Source organism: Tasmannia lanceolata, unplaced genomic scaffold (genome assembly GCF_043159265.1).
Source record: "Tasmannia lanceolata isolate RefF3 unplaced genomic scaffold, GAP_Taslan_0.1 ptg000020l, whole genome shotgun sequence".
In the NCBI taxonomy this organism is placed as follows: Eukaryota; Viridiplantae; Streptophyta; class Magnoliopsida; order Canellales; family Winteraceae; genus Tasmannia; species Tasmannia lanceolata.
Window position 1 is genome coordinate 8,578,581 of NW_027518697.1, and position 22,049 is coordinate 8,600,629.

Genomic DNA, 22,049 nt, shown 5'->3' on the forward strand with positions numbered 1-22,049 from the left:
GCTCCCTTATCGAACGGTTTAGATCATCCTTTGAACTAGGCCCCAATATTCTTTGTAAAACATACCGGACTTCACCTGGGCCACTCCCGCTACTCTCTTAATGACTACTTTTTTTACAATACGAGGGTTGGCCCGGGAACGAGAAGCGGACAAATATATCATTTTCCCTGCATTCACAGTGGGGTCCACGACTTACAATGACGCAAAATGTATGTTTCTAGTTAACCGTTGTTGGTGATAATAAAGGTCGATGATGAATTCGCACCCCTCTATAGGATAATTCGCACCCAATAGTCTCCGGGAAAATCTTCTCTCCTCCCCCGTTGAGGCGATCTCTCTCATCCCGGCACCGGGAAAGAAGATCTTTTATCCCTCAGCTTCTCACCTAGGGTTTTCCTTTTTCTTCTTGTTATTTATCAATCTGACGGTATTGAGAAATGGAGAGATTTTATGCTTGGTTTCATTCTCTGTTGGTGCAAAACAGTTCAATATCTACATCTCTGCTTCTAATCCTCCTCCTTTACTCATTCTCTTCCCAATTTCTTCCAATCGAACCCTACCTCGTTCCTTATCTCACTTCCGTCAAGCATTTCAGCAATTTTCAGGTACGATTCGACCTACATATCTGTTAATTTCATTAACTTTCTTATATGCTTGTTCTCTATTAATTTTCACGATATCTGATGATCTAAGCTTTATTTTTCGAGTAGATTATGCGTTTGTCAAATAATTGGACTTTGTCTTTGGTGATTTTTGTGTTTGTGGTGTTGATGGAGATGTTAGCTTTTAGATGATTGAATTTGAAGGCATTTTTTTTTATAGAAGAACAAATCTGAAGTGTTATTTTTGTGATTTCTGTGCATGTGGTGTTGATGGAGATGTAAGCTTTCAGATGAGTGAGTTTGAAGGCATTTTTTTTATAGAAGAAAAAATCTGTGTTGTATAGAGTGCGCACATATTTAATTATGGGCTAAATGGTAGAAACTGCTCGAATTCTTAGAAGTTGATGGCAATACCTACTGAGGTGAAGAAATTCCTTTGAATCTTTATGTTAGTGAAAAAAAAAAAGATTGTAATTTGAGAGAAGAACAAATCTGAAGTGCTGTATAGAGTGTATCAGTTGTAATTTCGAGCGCACGTATCTAATTATTGGCTAAATGATGGAAACTGCTCGAATTCTTAGAAGTTGATTGCAATACCTACTGAGCCACTGAGGTGAACAAATCTGAAGTGTTGCACAGAGTTTATCAGTTGTAATTTCGAGCGCATGTATCTAATTATTGGCTAAATGATGGAAACTGCTTGAAATCTTAGAAGTTGATGGCAATGCCTACTGAGGTGAAGAAATTCCTTTGAATCTTTATGTTCGTGACAAAAAGATTCTAATTTGAGAGAAGAACAAATCTGAAGTGTTGTAAAGAGTGTATCAGTTGAAATTCGTGAGAAACTGCTCTTCGAACTTTCATTCAATCGAAACCATAGTTTTAAAACTCCCCCCGTCCGCGTCGACTCCCTTGAGCCGACTCCCTTTTACCTTGGCCGTGTTACGTGTTGCGCCGGATCCACATTCCACATTTTGCCCTACAGAGTCAATAAAAACTCCATTGACTCTCCCGAATTATGACCGCATCAGCCAAGAGGCATCCCTGTCGTCAGCTACCTATGCCTTACCACTTCGCTATGTTAGACCGCGATCAATTGCAGTTTCAACATAAAGCCTACATTGGTTCGAACAAAGGAATATCTGCACTTCGGGTGGGCTCTCTGTCTCTATATGAGTTGCTTCATTGAGAGAAAAAGTGAAAAACTATTAGTGAGTCACCGTTGTCTGCGTCTCTGATGTCTCTTTCAGACAGAGGAGCTGAGGACGTAATCAGGCGTGGGCACGATGCCCAAAAGAAAGGGGGGATTCTGCGGGGCCGCTGAGAAAGCATACATCTCTCGGGATGTAGTCTTTGATGAAGCGTCTTCTTTTATTGAACCCTTCGGAAACAGTTTGGTCAATAAGGTCGCAAAGCGACCATTCAGTTCAAGGGAGTGAAGAGAAAAAAGGTGGTTCAAGAAAGACGACAGAAACTGTACTGCCCGGAATGCGGCCGCATCCGCGTTTTTAAACACTAATCGAAACCTCTCCCTTTTACATGCCATGAGATGCTATTATTTAATAGGGAAATGATAAATTCGCCCCTTTTCTTTACATGGGACAACCAACTGCAGTGTACGTGGCAATCGGGCCCATTTCTACAGCCATACGCCATGGCGGATAGTTCGTCCCATTTAACTTAATAGACGTCATCTGAATATTCTGAAGATCTAAAGAGAAGGAGCCCGAGGAAGTAGCCATAGTGGAAAATCAACCAGCCGGACAAATCACAACACCACTAGACTAGACGCCATTGAAAAGAGAGACCACAACGTCGTCAAACACTATCACATAGCAACCCGAGAACCAACCATCCCAATATTGGAAAGCACAATAGAGGACAGGACCATCAAAGCCATTGATAGATCAATGCATCAACCACGATCACAACATATATAACAAATCAGAAGAACTGGGTTTGGTGGTTAGGGTTTGGGCGGCTGGGTTTTTTCTGTTTTGAGCTTTGCTACTCCTAGGGATCAGAACCTAATGCTCTGATACCATGTTCGATGTAATCACACCTCCATGGAAGAAGAAGGAGAGAAAATAAGAGATAGAAAAGTCTCTTCTCCCACACATAATACATTATATAGTCATATCATTAGGGTAACACATAAAGGACTAAAATGCCCTCAGTCGGGTATGAGAATTACATCACTCCTTTAACATTTCTGATGTCGATCTTGATCTTTCCTAGCATCCCATTCCAACATCCGATAGTAATCTAGCTCCTCCCAAAGAATTTGAAGCTTGAAGTAATATGTGGGTAGACTTTTCTCACCTTGCTGCAAAAGTACAATCACCTATCTCGACTGATACATATGCCATATTCTTTCGCTCAGATAAGCCTGTGCTTCCTTGTCCCAAATCTCATGGGTAATCTTTAAGAATAGATATCATGTGCTAATATGTAGCTGCATAGAACTGGTCAACCATGACATCACCATCAAGTTGTCTCTCTCTCACTTATCATAAAGTGGGTCATCTTCCTTTGGTTGCTTCACCAGGCCAATCAGGTACCCAAACTTCCCTCTAGCACCAATGTACATCTTGGCATATTTGGAGCATTCTAGGTAATTTGAATCATCAAACTTTAACTTAGTGACTTGAACATGTATATGATCACCATAGTTTCTAGTTGTAGTCATGGTTTTAAATTTCTACTAAAATCGACATGAAACGACCAAAATCTTTCCCTTTTCATCCCCCTCACTCGAAACGCATTATGAAACCTAAACCGGAAGTGTATTAGTATAAATAGCATTTGCAATGTGGTATATGTATTATGTATAAATATCTATATAAATCACATGTGAAATGTGATATGTACTGAATTATTAGACATGTGCAACAACACATGTCACTAAGTGTTCGATGTTGTTAAGCCATTATGGATGACTGTCTTAATCTAGCATTTCAGGAAGTCCCATCTTAAAATTTGATCATTTGCATATGTTTCCTTACGTTTCTGTGATTTTATAGGATTTCCACCAAAATTTAAATCCTTAGTTGTAGGATCATAACCCAGAGTCTTGGACACCTTGGAAGTGGCTTTAGAATTACCAAAGAACTTTACAACTTCAAAAGCAGCTATAATAGTTTGAAATATTCTCCCTATCTAATAACCTTGACATGGGACAAAACCAAAAAAATCCCTTTCTACGGGAAAATGTTTTTTTTTCTCAAAGTTTCAAAGAAACCTCAGCAAAAATGCGGCAAAACAACTTTAATCCATCACCAAATGTTTCTCATGAATTTCCTATAATATATGTGATCTAGAGTTTCGATGTTGTCAACCCAATGTGTGGTTGTACGACTGCTGATATCAGCTGTAGGACCTTATAATGTTAACATAAGATTCAAAATTCAAAGGAAAGGGATCAACAATGCTCTAAATTTTCTTGTTCTGATACCAACTTATGATTTGACCTTATTAACAAATCAAGAGGAAAAAAGGAAGAAGAGAGAAGAAGCAAGGAGGAGAAGAGAGGAGAGAGAAGAGAGTTTGTGGTTATAAAAGTGAAACCCCACGTGTCTTTGTCTATTATAAATATGAACAGACACTTTAAAATTACAATAATGACAGTGCCATCCATAAATGATGGTCCCCATCAATGACATATAATGTAAAACATTTCTGCAATTTGATGCTTTTATGAGTTAATATTTATATGATGCTTGTTAGAAACTTACCGACTTCTCCAAAAGCTTAAGCTGTTGGAGAAGGGCAGTATTTGATCTTTTATACTTTAACACTCCCCCTCACGTGTGGCCCACTTGGCAAACACGTGGCACATTTGGTCCCACTTTGGGCCGACCATTGCATGTGGATTTTTTTTTTACATCGGGGAGGTTTGAACTCGAGACCATGGTTTCAAATTTCGGTTTCGGAATGCGTTTCGGTCCTCACCGAAAACTGAAATTTCGGTCAAATTTTGAAATTTTGTTCGAAATCCGACGAAATTTCGTTTCGGTCCCTTAAATTTTGGCCGATATTTGGGGGTAAACGAAATTTCGATCGACATTTCGATCGAAATAAGTTACTGTTTCGAGTATCTGTGATTTCGATTTCGGTCTCGAACGAAACCCGAAATTTCGGGATACCATATTAGAAACTTACCGGCTTCTCCAAAAGCTTAAGCTGTTGGAGAAGGGCAGTATTTAATATTTTATACTTTAACAATGCTATATTGGCATCCAATTTTCTTGGGTCCCCTTGACACCTTTATCGTTGATGCGTGTGTCGATCTCTATGTTTTTTTTTGAATGGCGTGTTGATCTCTATGTTACAATTAGAAAGTGTGCATCATGTGCTAATGTGATTTGTGCAATGGTCCATGTGCCTAGGGCACATTCCCGTACAAGAGGTCTCTGTAGGCTTCATAGTTTGCAATCATTATCTATCAAGTTTGAACTCTCAATTTTGATTTTCTCTCGTGTCGATTAAAAAATTTAGGTTGAATTTTCTTAAAGATATGTTCCTGAGAATGGAAGAGCTCATGTGTGTATAAAAATTAGATTCTCATTGCTGATTAGAAAAGCGTCAAAAGCTAAAGTAGATAACTAAGGCATGTTACCACATCCATGCTTTGCATTAATAAATAACCGAAAAAGGATTATGTGCAACTTGCTTGACTTCTTTCATGATGATCAACTGAGGACTTCTTTTAAAGCTTGGATTTGTTCCCCTTTCATGAATTAGTGTTGAGAGATGCATGTTACCTGAAGTAATATCTTTTCAAAAATGGTCTTCAACTTCTAAATTTTATATGGAATATAAAGAGCTGAATGATTATGTAACCAATCTTTTTAAAACCATACTATGACGTGCAGGTTACAGTTGATATATATCCCTACAGCGTTTATAGTCAATTGATATTTACATTGCTCATGGCACCAGCTGGATTTTATCTCTCACACAAGATGATCGTTGCTCTAGGTATGATGTTGCATTGTTGTTTTTTACTAGGAAAAATAGACCTTTGCCGGTATCTACTACATTTTGGCCTTCGTATACTATGTTCGGGAATTTGGTAGTCCACATGACCGGATCAATTTCAGAGTAGTTTGCATCAGGTTGCAATGTGTTATTGCTTAAGGTAGTTTGATTTACTTTCTGATGATTCGTAATATTTGTTCAGCTAAAAAGATTTAGTTATGCACTGTCCTGATTTACATTTATAAGAAATGGTACCATGGCTGGTACGTAGCCTGTGCCCTGTGTTAGGGACTTGAGCTATCATATGAAATTTTAATTAATTGGGATTGGGCAGCTATTGGGTATTCCATTCATATGAAAGGAAGGCTCGATGAATCCTTGGGCCTGCTTGTGAAGATTTGTTCTTTAGAAGGCATGGTGCAATAGACCTGAAATTGAAGTAAATATAATTCATTTCCTTTAATAGTATATGGATTTTCATGTTGTTCTTCATCAAAAGGTTTTGATGAGGGACCATCCAAGATGACATGAAGAATCAAGGAGTTAAGAAGATGAGGCCCATTATTAGTGTTAAAAGAGTTTTATTTAGTTTTTTTAGAATGTTATTTAATTTTTTTTAAAGTCATATGGGGTGTTAGAGTCTTTTTCCATTAAAATCACTTAAGTTGTTTGAGTTACAAATGTTTTAAATAGGCCCTACACATGTATTACGGGATTACACATGTATTACGGGATTATTAAGTGCGTGGTAAGTCTTTAAGTAACAGGGTATTTTGGTCTCAAAGTGTTAGGGTTTTAGACCTTTCTACTTCCCTTCTTTATCTTATATATTGTAAGCCTCAAGGTACTTTTTTCTCATGCTATGCTATGGATGCATGAATGAAAATCAGTTTTTTTTCTTGCTTTCTTGAAAATCATGGATGTGAAGTCTACTTTCCCAAGGTGCGAGACCTTAACCCCTTCGTGTGATGGCTGATATTGCTAGTGGGATTCTAGCACAACCTTCTTCTTTAGGGTGCAAAACCTTGAAACCTGGATGTGATACCTAGGAAAGATCTAGAGCGATTCCAGATATGATCTTTCTCTTTAATTTCTTGCTTTAATACTCGTTGTTTTCAATTCTTGATCTCTATATATTATTCTTTGATTCTAGTGCCCCTTAGTCTCGTAAAAAGATTCTTGTGCCCCTTAGTCTTGCAAAAAAAAAAAAATTTGTCCAGACCTTTCCAGCATATGTTTGCACCTTCCTATCATGCGTTTTTACATTCCCGGCATACGTCTGCACCCTTCTAACCTACTGTAAACGTAGTAGAAATATTTTTCCAATTTAATAATATATTTTAGGATCCAAAATACTAATTTTCACCCATACTTTTCACCCCTAACACGTCCCTTCCATAGATTCAGCATACATCAGTTTTGCATTGGAGCTGCAAATTAGTGTTTTCTTAGCATCCATCCTATATCAATTGGTATTAGAGCAAAGTATTAGTTCTTCCTTTGATCACACTGTGTCAAATTAGTATCAAAGCGAAGTATTAGTCTTTTCATTGATCGACTTGCATCAGATTCGGTATCAGAGGTTAGAAACTTATTGTCTAGATGCAGTTCTGATCGAATATTTGAGCTATTGGAAGCCTTAAACGCCAAATTTGAAGGGTTGCTATTCCACTTGAATTATGTGGATCGTAATCACCAAGATTTTACCTCTTCTAGCCTTGGAGACCCCACAAGTTGTACAGAGTTAGTTCTTTCCGAAACAATCATTGTTGATACCTTCTATGGAGAACACGAAATTAGACCAATGGATCAGAGCCACTTCATCATACAGAGTAGGTTCCAACTATACTTGGCACATACGCGCTATTCGAGGGTAATGATGGTGACTATCTTTATTCAACATGCCTAAAAAAGATGAGTCATTTGACAGACTCAGTGAGAGCTTCAATTAATTCCAAATGACGTGGATGGTGCTGCAAAAGTAGACACAATGTTTGTTCCACCCACAGTTGTAAAGGTTAAAGATTATATTGAAATTGAATTTGACTTCCAAATTGTTCTCATCTGAGGATACGTCTGTTTGACATACTTATTATGATGGAAATGCTTAGTAACAAAGGAGTATAACGAGAGATTATAATAAGTAATGTTGAGTGCTCTAACAAGTAAAGTAGGGTCGAGTGCTCTAAAATAGAGTGATTCGTGGATTCACCAAAATATTTTAATCAATTCTCAAATTTTAATCTTTTTACATAATAATATGAGTATAACAAGTGATATATTGAAAATTTTAATAGGTTAAGTAGATATAATGTTGCATTTCCATTTAAGAAACTTACTATTAGGATTGGTAAAACTCAAAACATGCAGTAATTGTAATGCTGTGGAAGTAGTATTAGAAAAAACAGAAGATAAAAGAGAACTAAAAGTGTCTCAGAGGATCCTGAAGTATTGTAATTCGAGCTGTATCCGACAAGGGTACTTCGCCCATTTAGAAGAATCTATTCGCCCATTTAGAAGAATCTATGTAAAATGCTAGTGTGAGAGAGGTACAAAGAAGCAGGAGAGAAAAAGAGAGATTTGGGGGTGGAGAGTGAGGAGGGGACGTGAGGGGCTGGAAAACAGGTAAAATAATAAAAAAAAAAACTTGAGAAATGTTATCATCACAACCATGTTTTAATAATTGCACAAATGCATCTTCTCTTTTCTTTTTTAATTGGCTTGTCAGAGCTTTTGGGAACGGCAATGTCCTTTAACCGCTCTTTAAATAATGAAAGATAAGATGTGTTGGTGCAAATATCAAAAAATGGTTCTGCTGATAACATTTCCCAAAAACTATTCCAAAAAGAATTTTTTTTCTGCCGATTTCTAGGCCTGTCTCATGCTATCCTCACTCATTCCCCTCTCAAACCTCTTTCTTACCAGCCCTCTATGCACATCTTTCACACAGTGGTAAACAAATACTCCATGGAATTTTTTTGATGATTGCCAAACATCCTAAAAAAGAAAGAAATACAATGGAAATTTATTGACACCAACTGTTATTACAATAGTATCAAACATTTTGCTTCTGAAGATATTGCTAACAGGTAGTAATGCTATGTAGGGGCTTTTGGGATGCTCATTACTTATTTAATCATTTGGGTTGGGCATTCTATTCTTGCAATGCAAATTATGCAAGTAAGTGGCTCCTGGTTGTTTGTGCAATGTTATTGTACCAAAGTTTGTCTATTTTAATTATTTATTTCATGCTTGGAGCTATCTTTTATGCATTTGCCATTCTATCTGTTAAACTAATAACGATAATCTGATAAATTCCAGGTAAAAAAATAAAAATAAATTAATAATGATAAGCTATGTAGGCATTACCAACTATAACACAATTTCTGCAGGCCATTCCAAAAAAATGTAGGCATTACCAAATGCCTTCTTTTGGAACTGTTGTTTAGCCCTCTCCTTTTGTAATTTTTCACCTGTTGTGTCCTCTTTTAATTAATTACCTGTTCAAAAATAAATACCAAAATTAAAAAAAATAACATAGGCATTCTTATTAGATTTAGTTCACACTTAAGTTGGACCATATTATGTATAGTAGGATAGTAGGCCATTCCAAAAAATGTAGGCATTACCAAATGCCTTCTTTTGGAACTGTTGTTTAGCCCTCTCTTTTTGTAATTTTTCACCTGTTGTGTCCTCTTTTAATTAATTACCTGTTCAAAAATAAATACCCAAAAAAAAAAAAAAAACTTAGGCATTCCTATTAGATTTATTTGTCACACTTAAATTGGACCATATTATGTATAGTAGGATAGTAGGTTAAAAACTCGTCAAGCAGCCTAAAGACATGTATCTAGGTTAACTGTATATGTCCTTGCTTTCCATTTGGAACTTATTGGATATGTTCTTTCTTTCAATGTGTATGCATCCTTTTCACTTGTGCTTGGTTTTTTGGGGTCCATTGAGGGGTTATGATAAGTTGGAATTGTTTTTAGCATAATATAATATTCACTATTGCATATGTTCTTTCTTTCCATTTGGAACTCTTTGATTTAGTATGTGCACAACCGAGTATTGTCTAGCTTCTTCTTACCATTTCTTAGTTGTTTTATGTTGTGTAAAACCGGAGATTACATGTCCATTATCCTCTTGGCATGTCCAAAATCATGCTTGAACACCAATGTGAATTGTCATATATTAGAGTATGTTTTTCTGGTGACATAAATTAGATCATGTCTAATCCATTTCCAAAAAAAAAAATTGTATCTAACATGGAGCTCTACTTGACCTTTTCTTGTAGTTTAGATTACTTATGGATTTGGAATGGCATCACGCTTGATCTTCTCGGCATACATTTTTCTTCTTGTGCCGGAAGAAGAATATCAAACCATGGTACATCCATCACCACTTCTTATCTATTACATAGGCAGAAGATGCTCTCAAACAAAAATCTTAAGCTATAGAATGTTTACTGTTGAAAATGTGAATGTTTGCTGGTAATTTATTATGGATTTTCTTTGTTATTATCTATTGTACGATTTCATACGTTCATATTAAAGTACAAAAGATAAATAATGCCTTTCTCCAACAGTAAGTTGGTGAGTTAACATGGTATCACAGCCAAAGGTTTCGAGTTCAAACCTCCCGGATAGCAAAAATCCACATGTGATGGTCGGCCCAAAGTGGGACCACATGTGCCACATGTTTGCCAAGTGGGCCACACATGCGGGGGAGTTTTAAAGTATAAAAGATAAATAATGCCTTTCTCCAACAGCAAGCTTTTGGAGAAGTTGGTAAGTTAACAGTTCACATCCTTCCATTTTGCATATTTGTCTTTGGATTTGCTTCTTCTTAAAGAAAGTAACAACTATGAGCTTTTAATCTTTTATGGTTAAGGGTGGCCAATCTCTCAAAGTCCATCCCATCTCTCCATGATATCTGCTCTGGATAGATCATGGTTGTTTGTTGCCAACTAACCCTTGTTGTGAAGATGGTTATGTCGGTGAAGGTGTGGGAGGAGTGTGTGAATGTGATTAGATCTTAGATACTATCCCATTCACCTAAAGGGAGATTAAGAATTTCATATGGTGGCTAATGATTTTGGTCATCAAGCTAGTCATCATTTTTCTACAAGGATGAAAAATGTCTGCTTGAAATACTAGTGTTTGCTTATTTAGGGAATGGATATGAAGTAGATCATTAAATTTGTTGGGAAAAGCTTAACAAGGAGTACGTCTTTGGAAGTTTTTTCGTAGTCACTCATGTACCCAAACATTGAATGGCATCGAATTTCACTTGACTGCACAAAGTTGTTATCTATCTAACAAAGATGCTATTTTCCAAAATAATCGTCATGTTGGGCACATGTCACCGTATTTTAGGACAAAACCACACTTTTATCTTTTCTGGTCACTTCTATCCATCTAGATACCCCTTCTTTCTTTTGATGAAAACTAGCTTTAATGGAAACCAGCTCGGGTCGAGGGGAGGCATTCACTATACAATAAAAATAAGAGAAAAATAGTGATAAATCTAGACCCAGTCTCAAATCTAGTCTAGTATTACAAGAGAAGGGCATCATCTATGCATGGTTCCACTTGATAATTTCCTTTCCATGTCAATGTATCTGCTATGTTATTGCAATTCTAGGAATTTGTCTAAAGGAGCCATTTAACTCTGCCCAACCAACCCTCAACTCTGGCCAGTCCTAGATTACCATGCAAACTTCTATTTTTATTTTTATTTTTTTTAAAACTTCTATCATATTTAAGGTTTTAATTAGAAGGTGCTCATGTCCATCTCACATTTCTCGTATCCAATAATTTGTTTACCCCCCTTACCTCTATTCTGTTGTTTTCTGATGTATTTTATCTCACGTCTTTCAAACTATATTGATTCTGAACTGAAGTCATAGGGTCACCGATTTGGAATTAGCGGAACCATTTATTCTTTTTGGACTTCAGTCATTTTTTCTGTGAGTAATGTTAAATTTTCTCATTATTACTTGATTCAATTTTGGGTGCATGCATCTGCTTGGGCAATGATTCCAGAGGAAGAGCTCCCAGGTACTATAATAAGATCTGCATTAATTCAAGATAGAGACCCAACCCCTTTATCTAGAAAAGTGAATGTGCTCTAAATACAAATCTAACTGAAGTGAACCAAAACTTCCCACTTAAAAACTGAACATAAAAAAAGACAAAAGACATAGAATAAATATAACTTAACTAATTATGCTGGGTTTGCATCTCTATCAACTTCCTACACAACATTGTTTGAGATCTTCTAATCCTAAACAGAAGTCAATATTTAACCCTTCCCCCAAAAGCTAAATATTGCATAAGCCATACAAGAAGTTTTCAATATACAAAAGAAATCTTAGAAGTTTCAGACCAAGTTCTAATACTCATGCAGACATATGAGCTACGAGAGAGTATCTAAATGGACCTACAATAATAAAAGTGTTTTTGCTCAAAATGTCCACCACGTGGAATCACAACCAATGTTGACCGAAAGTTCAAACATAATAACATTATAGGCACAGAATTATAATACCTCCAAATTGGTATTGATGAAAAGCTTATTGAATTACAACCTTTCCAACTAGCCAATGGTCACACAATTCTGTCTAATGTTGAAGGAGATATTACAGGTGTACTGAGAGAGTAAAAGTTAAGGAATCTGCTGATTAGGTAAACCAATCTCATTTTAGAATGATTCAAAAATTCCAACAAAAAATCATCGTGAATCTCTTAAAACCGAGATCTATGAAATCCTTCAAACTTCGAACTGATATATTATCATCACAAAAGAGCAGATCCCGAAACAAAAAATTCATACCTAAAATCCTCATTAAAAGCCCTTACTTTGGACAAACATGTTCTATCCCAAAGGCGATCAGGCTTTTCAACCAACGCCAGAAGTCTGGCTTGCAATCTCCAAAAATACAAGCGAACAGTTTTTATGAAGCATAACCACAAATGAAGATATGCACGGATTCCATGTTAATGAACCAAAATGAGAACAAAGCTTAAGATTAACGGACCCTATAAGTTGACATTTTGAATATTATCAGGTTGCATCTTTTTGATGGACTATCCTGTTTAAATGACTACCCTAACTTCCTTTTTATTTTGCAGACTAGTTTAACCACAACTACTTCGCTCTTGTCCTTCATGTTGGCTTCTGAATTGGGTATGTAGACTGTTTCCTTTACACAATCTCTGTCCAAAATATTTTACCTAGTAAAAATATTTCTTTCTTCTATTCATGATTAAAACTAGATGTCTTAGGCATTTACTACTCATTAGTAGGGGTGCTAATTTTCTGTTTCATGGTATCCAGCTTTTACCTTGTAATTGGCCTGTTTTAAATGTCTAATCCAATTCATGTTTTAGCAAGCGCTTAACCCAAGGTGAGGCATGGCAAAAGCACCTTATGATGTAAAAACAAAGCGTTTTGTTCAAAATGTGTAAGCCTTGATTGGTAAAAGGCGTAAAATGCATACGCCTTTCACTTGAGGCGCATGCCTTTGACAAAAGGCGTACACCTTTTAGGCATGTGCAGGAAATGCATGATTTCGTTGACATACCCAAATCTCTGAAATGTTTATTTTTTCACTCATTTTCTGTCTTTTCTTCCCCTAAACACCTGCTAAACTTTAAGTTGGGTTAATTTTGTTCTAATAAGATACATTTCAAGATCAAAAACTGTTTTGAGATTGTAGAGGGTTTTGAGGCATTAGGGATTTATTTTTCCCACCTGTTCGACAGAATAAAAAGTCCGTCGCTTCTGATGGTTTTCTTTCATCAAAACGAACCTAATGGCAGCTGATTATTTGTTGATTGTGCACTCCCCTTTCTGAAAATAAAGAAAAATAAAAAAATAGGGCGATCCGCTCTGAACCCCATGGCAAGGGAACACTAGCCCCCTGCAAGCCCCCATCGAGCTCATGCAGAATTAGACCCGCGTTGCTACTACAAAGTATACAATCCAACCCCGATGCTCTCAAAATTTAAATGACGATGCAAGATAAGCTGAATCACAATAATTAATTGGTGGACTGCAGACTGAAGGTGTGAGAAAAATATGACTGAAAGATCTAACTAGGAAATAAATATGACTGGAGATTCAAATTTGTGCTCTGTTGCTATTTTAAATTATGTCCCAGACTTGTTACCATGCGTTTGCCTTTATGATACAATTAATCGGCTACGTTGCATTGTGATTTGTATAATTTAATCGAGTAGATGCTATTTAGATATCTAGTTCTTCAGAGGAGAGTCAAGATATTTTAATTATCCATGAAAGGTAGTCTACATTTTTATGTTACTTATTGCCTAATTTTTGGACCATATTTACATTTTCATTACTTAATCTAACTTACTCTATTGCCTAACGTGCTTTTATGCTTCCAGAATTTGCTGTTTATATCTAAAATTTTATCTGTTTTTGTTTTAACAGGTCAGTTGCTAGCTCTGGAGAAGGTTTCTTTTGCTGTATTTTTTATTTTGACATTTATTTCGGTACGTATATAATGGCATGCTCATGTCCACATAAGCAATTTGGGTTGAGTTCTCTTTTTCTTGTTCGCACGATATTTAAAACACTCTTAGATTGACTGTTATTCTGTTTACTCAGCTGGGAGTCTGTTTTTCCATGACACTTTTGTTACCCAAGGACCATTCTTCGATTTTGATGTACCCTTCAGTAACAACTTTTTGGAGCGAGACTGAGGTGATGCTTTTTGGATTAACATTATGTTTCTTCTCCATTGCACCTACCTGTTACCATGCCACTTTTGAATAAATTACAATTTTCTTAAATAAAAGTATTCCAGTAGTCAATCATGTTTAAAATAGTTCATCCTTATCAAATCTTTCATGGAAAAAGCAACATGGGAATAATTGTATGGATTTATTCTTCTGTATATCAATGTGCTTATTCCAGTATGAGATGATTTTTTCTATTATTTATTTTCTTAAGATCTGATGCAGTAAAATTATTTTCCAAATATACTTTCAGAATCCAATTAAAAATATCTTTCCCCCAGTTTCCAACTCAAACAAACACCATAAAATTTGACAATATTTGCACACTAAAATAAAAGAAATCCCTTTTGGAAGGAGAGAAATTGAGGGATTTTCAAGGTAAGTCGCACTTGCCGCATTTTTTTTTGAATGGCAATGAATCGTTAATAAGAGAGAACGAATGTACAACACCGTCCGAGGAGGTCAGCTATAGAAAGAAGAAAGAATAAAGAATAAAGAAGAAAGAAAAAAAGGAAAGCACAAGCTAAAGAAATACAAATAGCTCCTTTGGCGGGGAAGAAAGTCAAAGAAGGTTACGTTCCATAAACAACTCTCTTATATCTTGTTATGATACACATGGTTCTAAATGTCAACCGATACTGATATGAAACGGTCGACATATTTCCCATTTCCATCCCCACCGAAATGAAATCATACTGTTGACATGTATAGATTTCGGTAATGTTTCGGCCAGTCGACCGAGACACTACCACTTTAACATGTAAAATACAGAACTTTGGTCGACATGTCGAAATATTGACCAAAGTGCATAGAGAAGCATGAGTTTTCAAATTTTTGCTTGGTAAGTACTTATTTTATGGGTTTTTTGTTTGTTTCTTCAATTATGGTGCAAATGCGTCAACCAATTGTTGATTTGATGTGTTAGCACATGGATTCGTACATGATTTTTTCATGGATTTATGGTTTTTAAAATTGGGAAAATATATTTTTGAATAAAAACTAATCATATATACATGTTAGCTTCTAATTTTATTATGTGTGAGTTCTTTCCCGGTCTACCTATTGATGGGGTTGGATTTTTTTCATTTCAGTCATTAATTATTTTATTTATTTTTGTCAGAAAATCTTTTAAAATAAGAAAAGACTATACGTATGTTAGCTTCTAATTTTTTTGTTTCTTTCCTGATCTACCTATGTATTTTTTGTTAGAAACTCTTTTAAAATAAGAAAAAACTTATCGTATATGCGTGTTAGCTTCTAATATTTTCTTAAGTTCTACCTTAAATTTTCATTATTTGCTTGCATTTACATAAACTTCCATGATTTATATTGGATTTCCACCGATCTATGATCATGACCGAAACCCAAATGTTTCCATTTTTGTGGTGAGAGACATGCATACCGAAACCAATGTTTGAAACGTTTTTTTTTTAATGGTAACCAAGGTTTGAAACCTTGATCCTACAAACATGCACTTAGCAATGGAACCTAAGTTTTCTATTACAAGTTTAGACAAATTTATAAAGTATCTTTTGGCTTGTTGATTGGAATTGTTGAAGTATAAATAATTAAATAACACCGACTCCAACAGCTCAAGCTTTTGGAGGAATTGGTTGTTTCACATGGTATCAGAGCAATAGGTTCTGGGTTCAAAACTCATAACCCCTCGATATTAAAAGTCCACGTGTAAGGCCAACCCAAAAAAAAAGAGGGGCCACACATGAGGGGGAGTGTTGAAGTATAAATAATGAAATTACATCAATTCCAACAGCTTAAGCTTTTGGAGGAATTGGTTGTTTCACAGGAATATTTTTATCCTTTTTGAAAAGAAGGTTATCCTACAAACATGCAACCAACAAGGGAACCTAACCTTTCGTTTAAAATTTTATATGAAGCTTCTCTCCCAATCCTTTTCGAGAAGAAGGTTAGCTTGTAAACATGCAACCAACAAGGGGACAAGGATTGTTTTATCATTTTAATTAAATAATTCATTTAAAAACTGAAAAAATAAATAAAAGTAAAAGGGACGGGACTCAGGAGCTGTAAAAGGTCAGGTGTGTCAGCAGCTCCCCCATTGGCATTCAGATTCCACTGAGATTAAAAATCCCAGGACAGACCATATTGCAGAAACTCTATTGAGCCAAGAAAACTCATTGAGCTTTTGTGGTACTCAATTGAGTTTATCTACTTATAAAGAGATTGAGATACACTATATTTCGATCAGAGCCTCTATTAAACCAAATTATTGGAGTATTACTGAGTTTTTATTCCCTTAATACGAAATTGTTTTTCCAGCATGTATTTCGTCTCTTAGCTGCTTAGTACCAGAACTACTTCATATGGTCCATCAGTTATATACTCTGATCAAAATTGTTTCACTGGTTCAAATGAGGACGTCACATTTAACTAAATACCTGTGAAACTTATAGGGTTGTTGTTCTGAACTGATTAACAGGGTTGGATTAGAATTTTGAAGGAAACATGGCATGGGAGGAACTTGCGTATTCTCTCTCTTTGGTTAGTTTCTTCTTTTTCTCTTCCATTGTGGTACTGTAGCCACACTATCTATATGATGCCACTTACCCTCTGTTTGTTGTCCATAATGGCAATCATTTAAGGCAGCTATTGAAATCGAACTGTCATCCAAATAATTATTTGTTCTTTGACATCAATCATTGGTTTTTTTTGAGGAGGGTAACAATTAATTATTATGGAAAGAAATTACGAGACGTGCATGTCTTACCCTACTACTAAAACAGCTCTGCTGGCTTCCTTTTTCTCAAGAGAATTAGCCATATCATTCGCATCGTGCAATACATGATAGGAGAAAACGTCAATGATGACACATATCCCAAAAATGCCATAATCTCCATGGACCATCTCTCCTATTGCTGGCAAGGTTCTGAAAATCGGAATGTAATCGTAAATGGTAACAGGGTTCAAATCGTAAATCTGATTGTAAATTGTAAGATTTTTTTCAGATTTATATATAAAAATGAGAAAAAATATTAAAAAAATAAAAAAGGTAAAAAATAAGAATAAAATGAGTAATTATCTATTTTCCATTTGAAACTATTAAATTAATTAAAAAATTCCATGATTGGTAATCCGAAGCACAAACCATATTCATCACACAATAAATTACTAAACAAAGCACAAACCATATTCATCATATAATAAATCATATAATTTATCAAAACAGTAAACAAAGCACATACTCAAATCTATATAATCATCATACAAAAATGTTAGCAATAAACAAATCATTTTGAAATGATTTTCATTTTGAAATCACAATCAGTTCTCAAAATCCAAAACAGACAAAATCGTAAAAATCGCACGATTCGTAGTCTAATCTTTACTTGAATCGTAAGATGTTTACGAAAAAAAATTCTTTGTCCAATTTTAATCGTTCAACCCACGAATTGATTTGAATCGTAAGATTCAAATCGTAAATCAGAAGATTCAACAAAAGAGCCTATGGTGTCTACACACAAGTGTAGATAAGTTATCTACACACTAGCTTAAAATACAGTGGGGGCCCACATTGTTTGGGTGATCCAAAGCATTTATTTGATGGGCCCTCACATAGATAGGGTGTGCCCAAAAAGTTAGCTTCATAGGATCATCCTAACCCTTCGAACCGTGGAGGCAAAAAATGGACAGATTTGTGAAGGTTTATACACGTCCATTTTACATCCACAAATCATAGGGTTGGGATGATCCTATGGAGCTGATTTTTTGCGGACACCCTATCTATGTGAGGGCCAATCAAATGAATGGTTTGGATCACCCAAACAATATGCCCTCCACCCTATATATATATATATATATATATATATATATATATATATATATATATATATATATATATATATATATAGAGAGAGAGAGAGAGAGAGAGAGAGAGAGAGAGAGAGAGAGAGAACGGTTTCTACACACAAGTGTAGATAAGTTATCTACACACTAGCTTAAAATAGGGTGGAGGGCATATTGTTTGGGTGATCCAAACCATTCATTTGATTGGCCCTCACATAGATAGGGTGTCCGCATAAAATCAGCTCCATAGGATCATCCCAACCCTACGATTTGTGGATGTAAAATGGACGTGTATAAACCTTCACAAATCTGTCCATTTTTTGCCTCCCGAATGAGAGGGGACACAATATCTAGAATCTATCCTTGTGTTCCTTCAGTTGAAGAAGTAAAGGAAAAGCAAAATGTCTTGCTTACCCCTGTTTACAAGATTTATTGGGTCACTAATAGGTAAGGAAGTCATGGCAAGGCTTAGGTTTCACCGATTGAGAACACATGCCTCGCCACTTGAGAGGAAAGGCTTCATCTATTGAGAACACAGATCCCTTCCCTGAAGTCTAAATATCTAATATAAGCCTATTTATTAAAGGAACTTGCTGAACGGCTAGTTTTTTAGTGTCAAGTTCCCCTCTAAAAAGTAAGATAGGGAAACCTATTACAGGTGGGTGTATCTCTCATTCTTGAGTAGAAAAAGATGTCATTCAGGCCGTTTTTGAGTCTGTTAGCTACGGCTTTTGAGCTTTGGCACCTGTCTGTGTATGCTCTCGCGTGTGTACTCTATATCGCGCACCCTGGATTACTGAACAAGCAACCATCAATTTTAATTGGATGGTATGCAGTGGAGGGTGCCCACTTCGCATACACCTTAACATCCCTCAAACAGTGTGTAGTGACTTTAGTTTCTTTCATTTAGAATGAAGTAGTATTGACACCCGCTTGTTTTGGTACTTGCCACCCATTGCTATAATAAAGAACGTTTCCCTCATTTAACTTGTCTTATGTTGGACCTAAAAGCAGGCTTATTAGTTCTATGTTCCTGGACCTTGACATTTTTGTCAAAGCTCGTTTAATTCATTTTTTTTTTGAAAATAAAGAGAAAGAAAGCTCCTTTAATTCATAAACTATCAAGTCCTTCCAATTGTCTGTTATGGACTCCTCCAAGGCTCACCAATGAGACCATGATCCAGACTTATTAGTTTCAACATTTATCAGACATGAAAACTGATGTCTGTGTATGAAAAAAGATCTATAAACACCTGCATTTATACATACAATGTCAAACACAAAATACATCTATTCTTCAATCTATGGTTTACGTTCAAAATCTTTGTGCAGGTGGGCATTGGCATATGCCAGTTTCTCTTTGGTACAAAATTATGGGACAAATCTCTTTGATGCCATTGATCCAGATTCAAAATTTAATGGACATGTTCTCGCAGCATCTCAAGCAGCTGGAAGCCTTGGGTCATTCTGTGCTATTTATCTCGAGGACTTCGCCATTAAGTCTGGCATGCTCATCTATGTGCTTGGATCGGCAGTCATGGGCGTTGTGTGTGTATTCATGGGAGTTTCTTTGAATATTTGGGCAGCATACTTAATGTTTGTGATGGTTTCTGGCATTTATCAGACTCTGGCTTGCCTTGTGAGTGTTCGATGTGGCCGGCTATTATCCAACAAACAGTTTATCCTCCTTTTCTCCGTCAACAATTTTGCAGGACTTCTCCTCGAGACTTTACTTCAGGCAACCGTTGTGAGTATTTGTTTTCTGTATTATTTTCTTAGATAAAACTATGTGTCTATACCTTTTCTAATTACAAACTGCACATGCAAGCCTTTGAAGGGGATTTTTTTTAAGGCTTGTCACTTTGGTAAATCGAACAAAACCACCCTGAGTCACAAAGTTGATTAGAATTTCCCTAAGGGCATGTCTGGCAACCATTCATTTTTTTTCCCAAGTGGCGAGAGAGGGGTAGTGCTGGTGGGAGAAGAGAGATTTGATGGGGCAAGAATGAGTAGAGGGTGAGAAGTGGCTAGAAAACAAGGAAAAAGTTGGATCATATTTTGGGTAGAGATTTTTGTTTCCTGGTTTTCCAAGTGTTTCTTTCCATCCTCCCTCAGTCCCTCTTGTATCTGTCCCTCTCCCAGTCTCCCTCACCACTTGGAGAAGCTAATTTATCATGAAAAATAAATTCATGGTGGCCAAACGTTCTCTAAATTTGTAAAATATCCATAATTTAGAAATCATGTTCATTGTTCTTGGAAGGATGAGTACTGTGTTCTAGGGACGCAAGTTTGAATCCCCCCGGTTTACCCGATGGGCGTGGTTTACGGGGTGATTGCGCGCATCCGTAGGGAATAGTCCCGCCCTGAAAATTGGGGTTGGGATACCCTATGTCATAAAAAAAGAAGTTCTGTGTTCTAGGGAGAATTCCTATGACCTCTTTTCTCTAGACTGATTTCAGTGGCATGCTCCCTATAGTTTTGATGCTGAAAAATGTGAGCTTGATATTAGAATTCAAAAACCTTCCCAAGACTAGCCAGAGTGAATTGTGGGGTCTTTGATCTGTTGTAGAATTGCAATCTCTGTCACTAATTTCTTAGGAAAAACTGCTACTTTGGAAACATGACAAACAATCTTTGTTTTGGCAAAATATGTACTAAAAAGGGCGACTTTGGCAGTTTCAGAAACCAATTATTTCTTTCTTTTTAATGACTAAGAGATTGATAGTCTGATGACTTACACATAAATTTTAGTCTACCCAAAAGGTGCACATAAATTTTAGTCTATAGTAGGCCTTAATTTTCTTCATCTTGTTGTGTAGCTGAACCAGTCATTATCTTTGCAATGCAGGAACTTTCTGGGCTATCAATTTTTGTACAGTTTATCACATTTTCCGGATTTTTCTTCTTAGCAACAGCAATTTTTCTTGGACTCTGCATTATCGATATTAGTAGAAAGAGAAGTTCTTCTGCATTGGAAAGTAAACCTGAACCTCTGATATCTGAACCTCTGGACCTCTGAGCTTTGAATTTATATGGGAGTTTTTGACCATTTGATTCCATTGGGAGGTTTTTCACCTTCTCAGTTGAACTCCTCTCTGTTTATATATGTACTTTTGTTTTAGTTATTTGTTCAGGCAGACTGAAACTTCACAAAAATTTGGCTTATCCATCATTGTTTTAAAATGTATAATAACCGCATTAATTGAAACCAATTGTTCAGTGATAAATTCACACCTCAGTCTTTTAGCTTTTTGCTTGAGCCCTCTTTGGATTGAATGTAAAATATTTCTTGGGAAAAAACTTCATAGGAAAGTTTTTCCTTTCCACATTTAGAAGGAAATACTATAGTTATGGCTTATTTATAGGGCTATCATTATACAGAGGATAGGTGACGTGGATCCAATGGGGATACCCTCTCATCCCATTTTTGCAAGGGCGCCCCTCAGTTTAGCATTCCTCCATTATAAATTGAAATAAAATTCGTACTGTTGGTGGTTCAAGTTACTTTTTTACATGTGTAATCAATGGAAAAGCATGAAATTTTGGGAATTTTTTTTCCATACTTTTCCAGAAAATTGCTGCAATCCAAACTGGACCTAAACCACATGTGCATAAGGAGGAGCTTGTCAGCAGTCAGGCCATTTGTTGCTTCCAATAAAATGACAAAAATAACCCTCACCGGTTAAATTTTACCCTTTTCTAAGGGTTTTTTGGTATTTTTTGCACCATTTTTAGTCAAAGACTTTTCCTTACGAAACATCTTTTTGAGCTCTGGAAGCACACCATTAACTAAGAAATAGGATCCTGTACTCTGATCATGGCTTTAAATTTCGACCAAAATCGATACTGATACCGAAACGGCCGAAATATGTACGCAAAA

At 36.1% G+C, this 22,049-nt stretch overlaps 1 protein-coding gene across 2 annotated transcripts; it reads left to right on the forward strand.

The window, feature by feature from the left end:
* Positions 1 to 226: 226 nt before the first annotated feature.
* Positions 227 to 21,400, forward strand: LOC143854621 (uncharacterized). 2 transcript variants are annotated; one of them, XM_077364666.1, is made up of 10 exons: positions 227 to 605; positions 5,477 to 5,582; positions 8,689 to 8,762; positions 9,885 to 9,971; positions 12,719 to 12,773; positions 14,043 to 14,104; positions 14,220 to 14,315; positions 16,806 to 16,867; positions 19,502 to 19,916; positions 21,018 to 21,400. In XM_077364666.1, the coding sequence occupies exons 1-10, from the start codon at positions 438 to 440 to the stop codon at positions 21,186 to 21,188; spliced, it is 1,296 nt and encodes a 431-aa protein (XP_077220781.1). In that variant the 5' UTR covers positions 227 to 437; the 3' UTR covers positions 21,189 to 21,400. The 2 variants fall into 2 exon arrangements, with proteins under 2 accessions (XP_077220781.1, XP_077220782.1); XM_077364667.1 differs by lacking the exon at positions 9,885 to 9,971.
* The last annotated feature ends 649 nt before the right edge of the window (positions 21,401 to 22,049 follow it).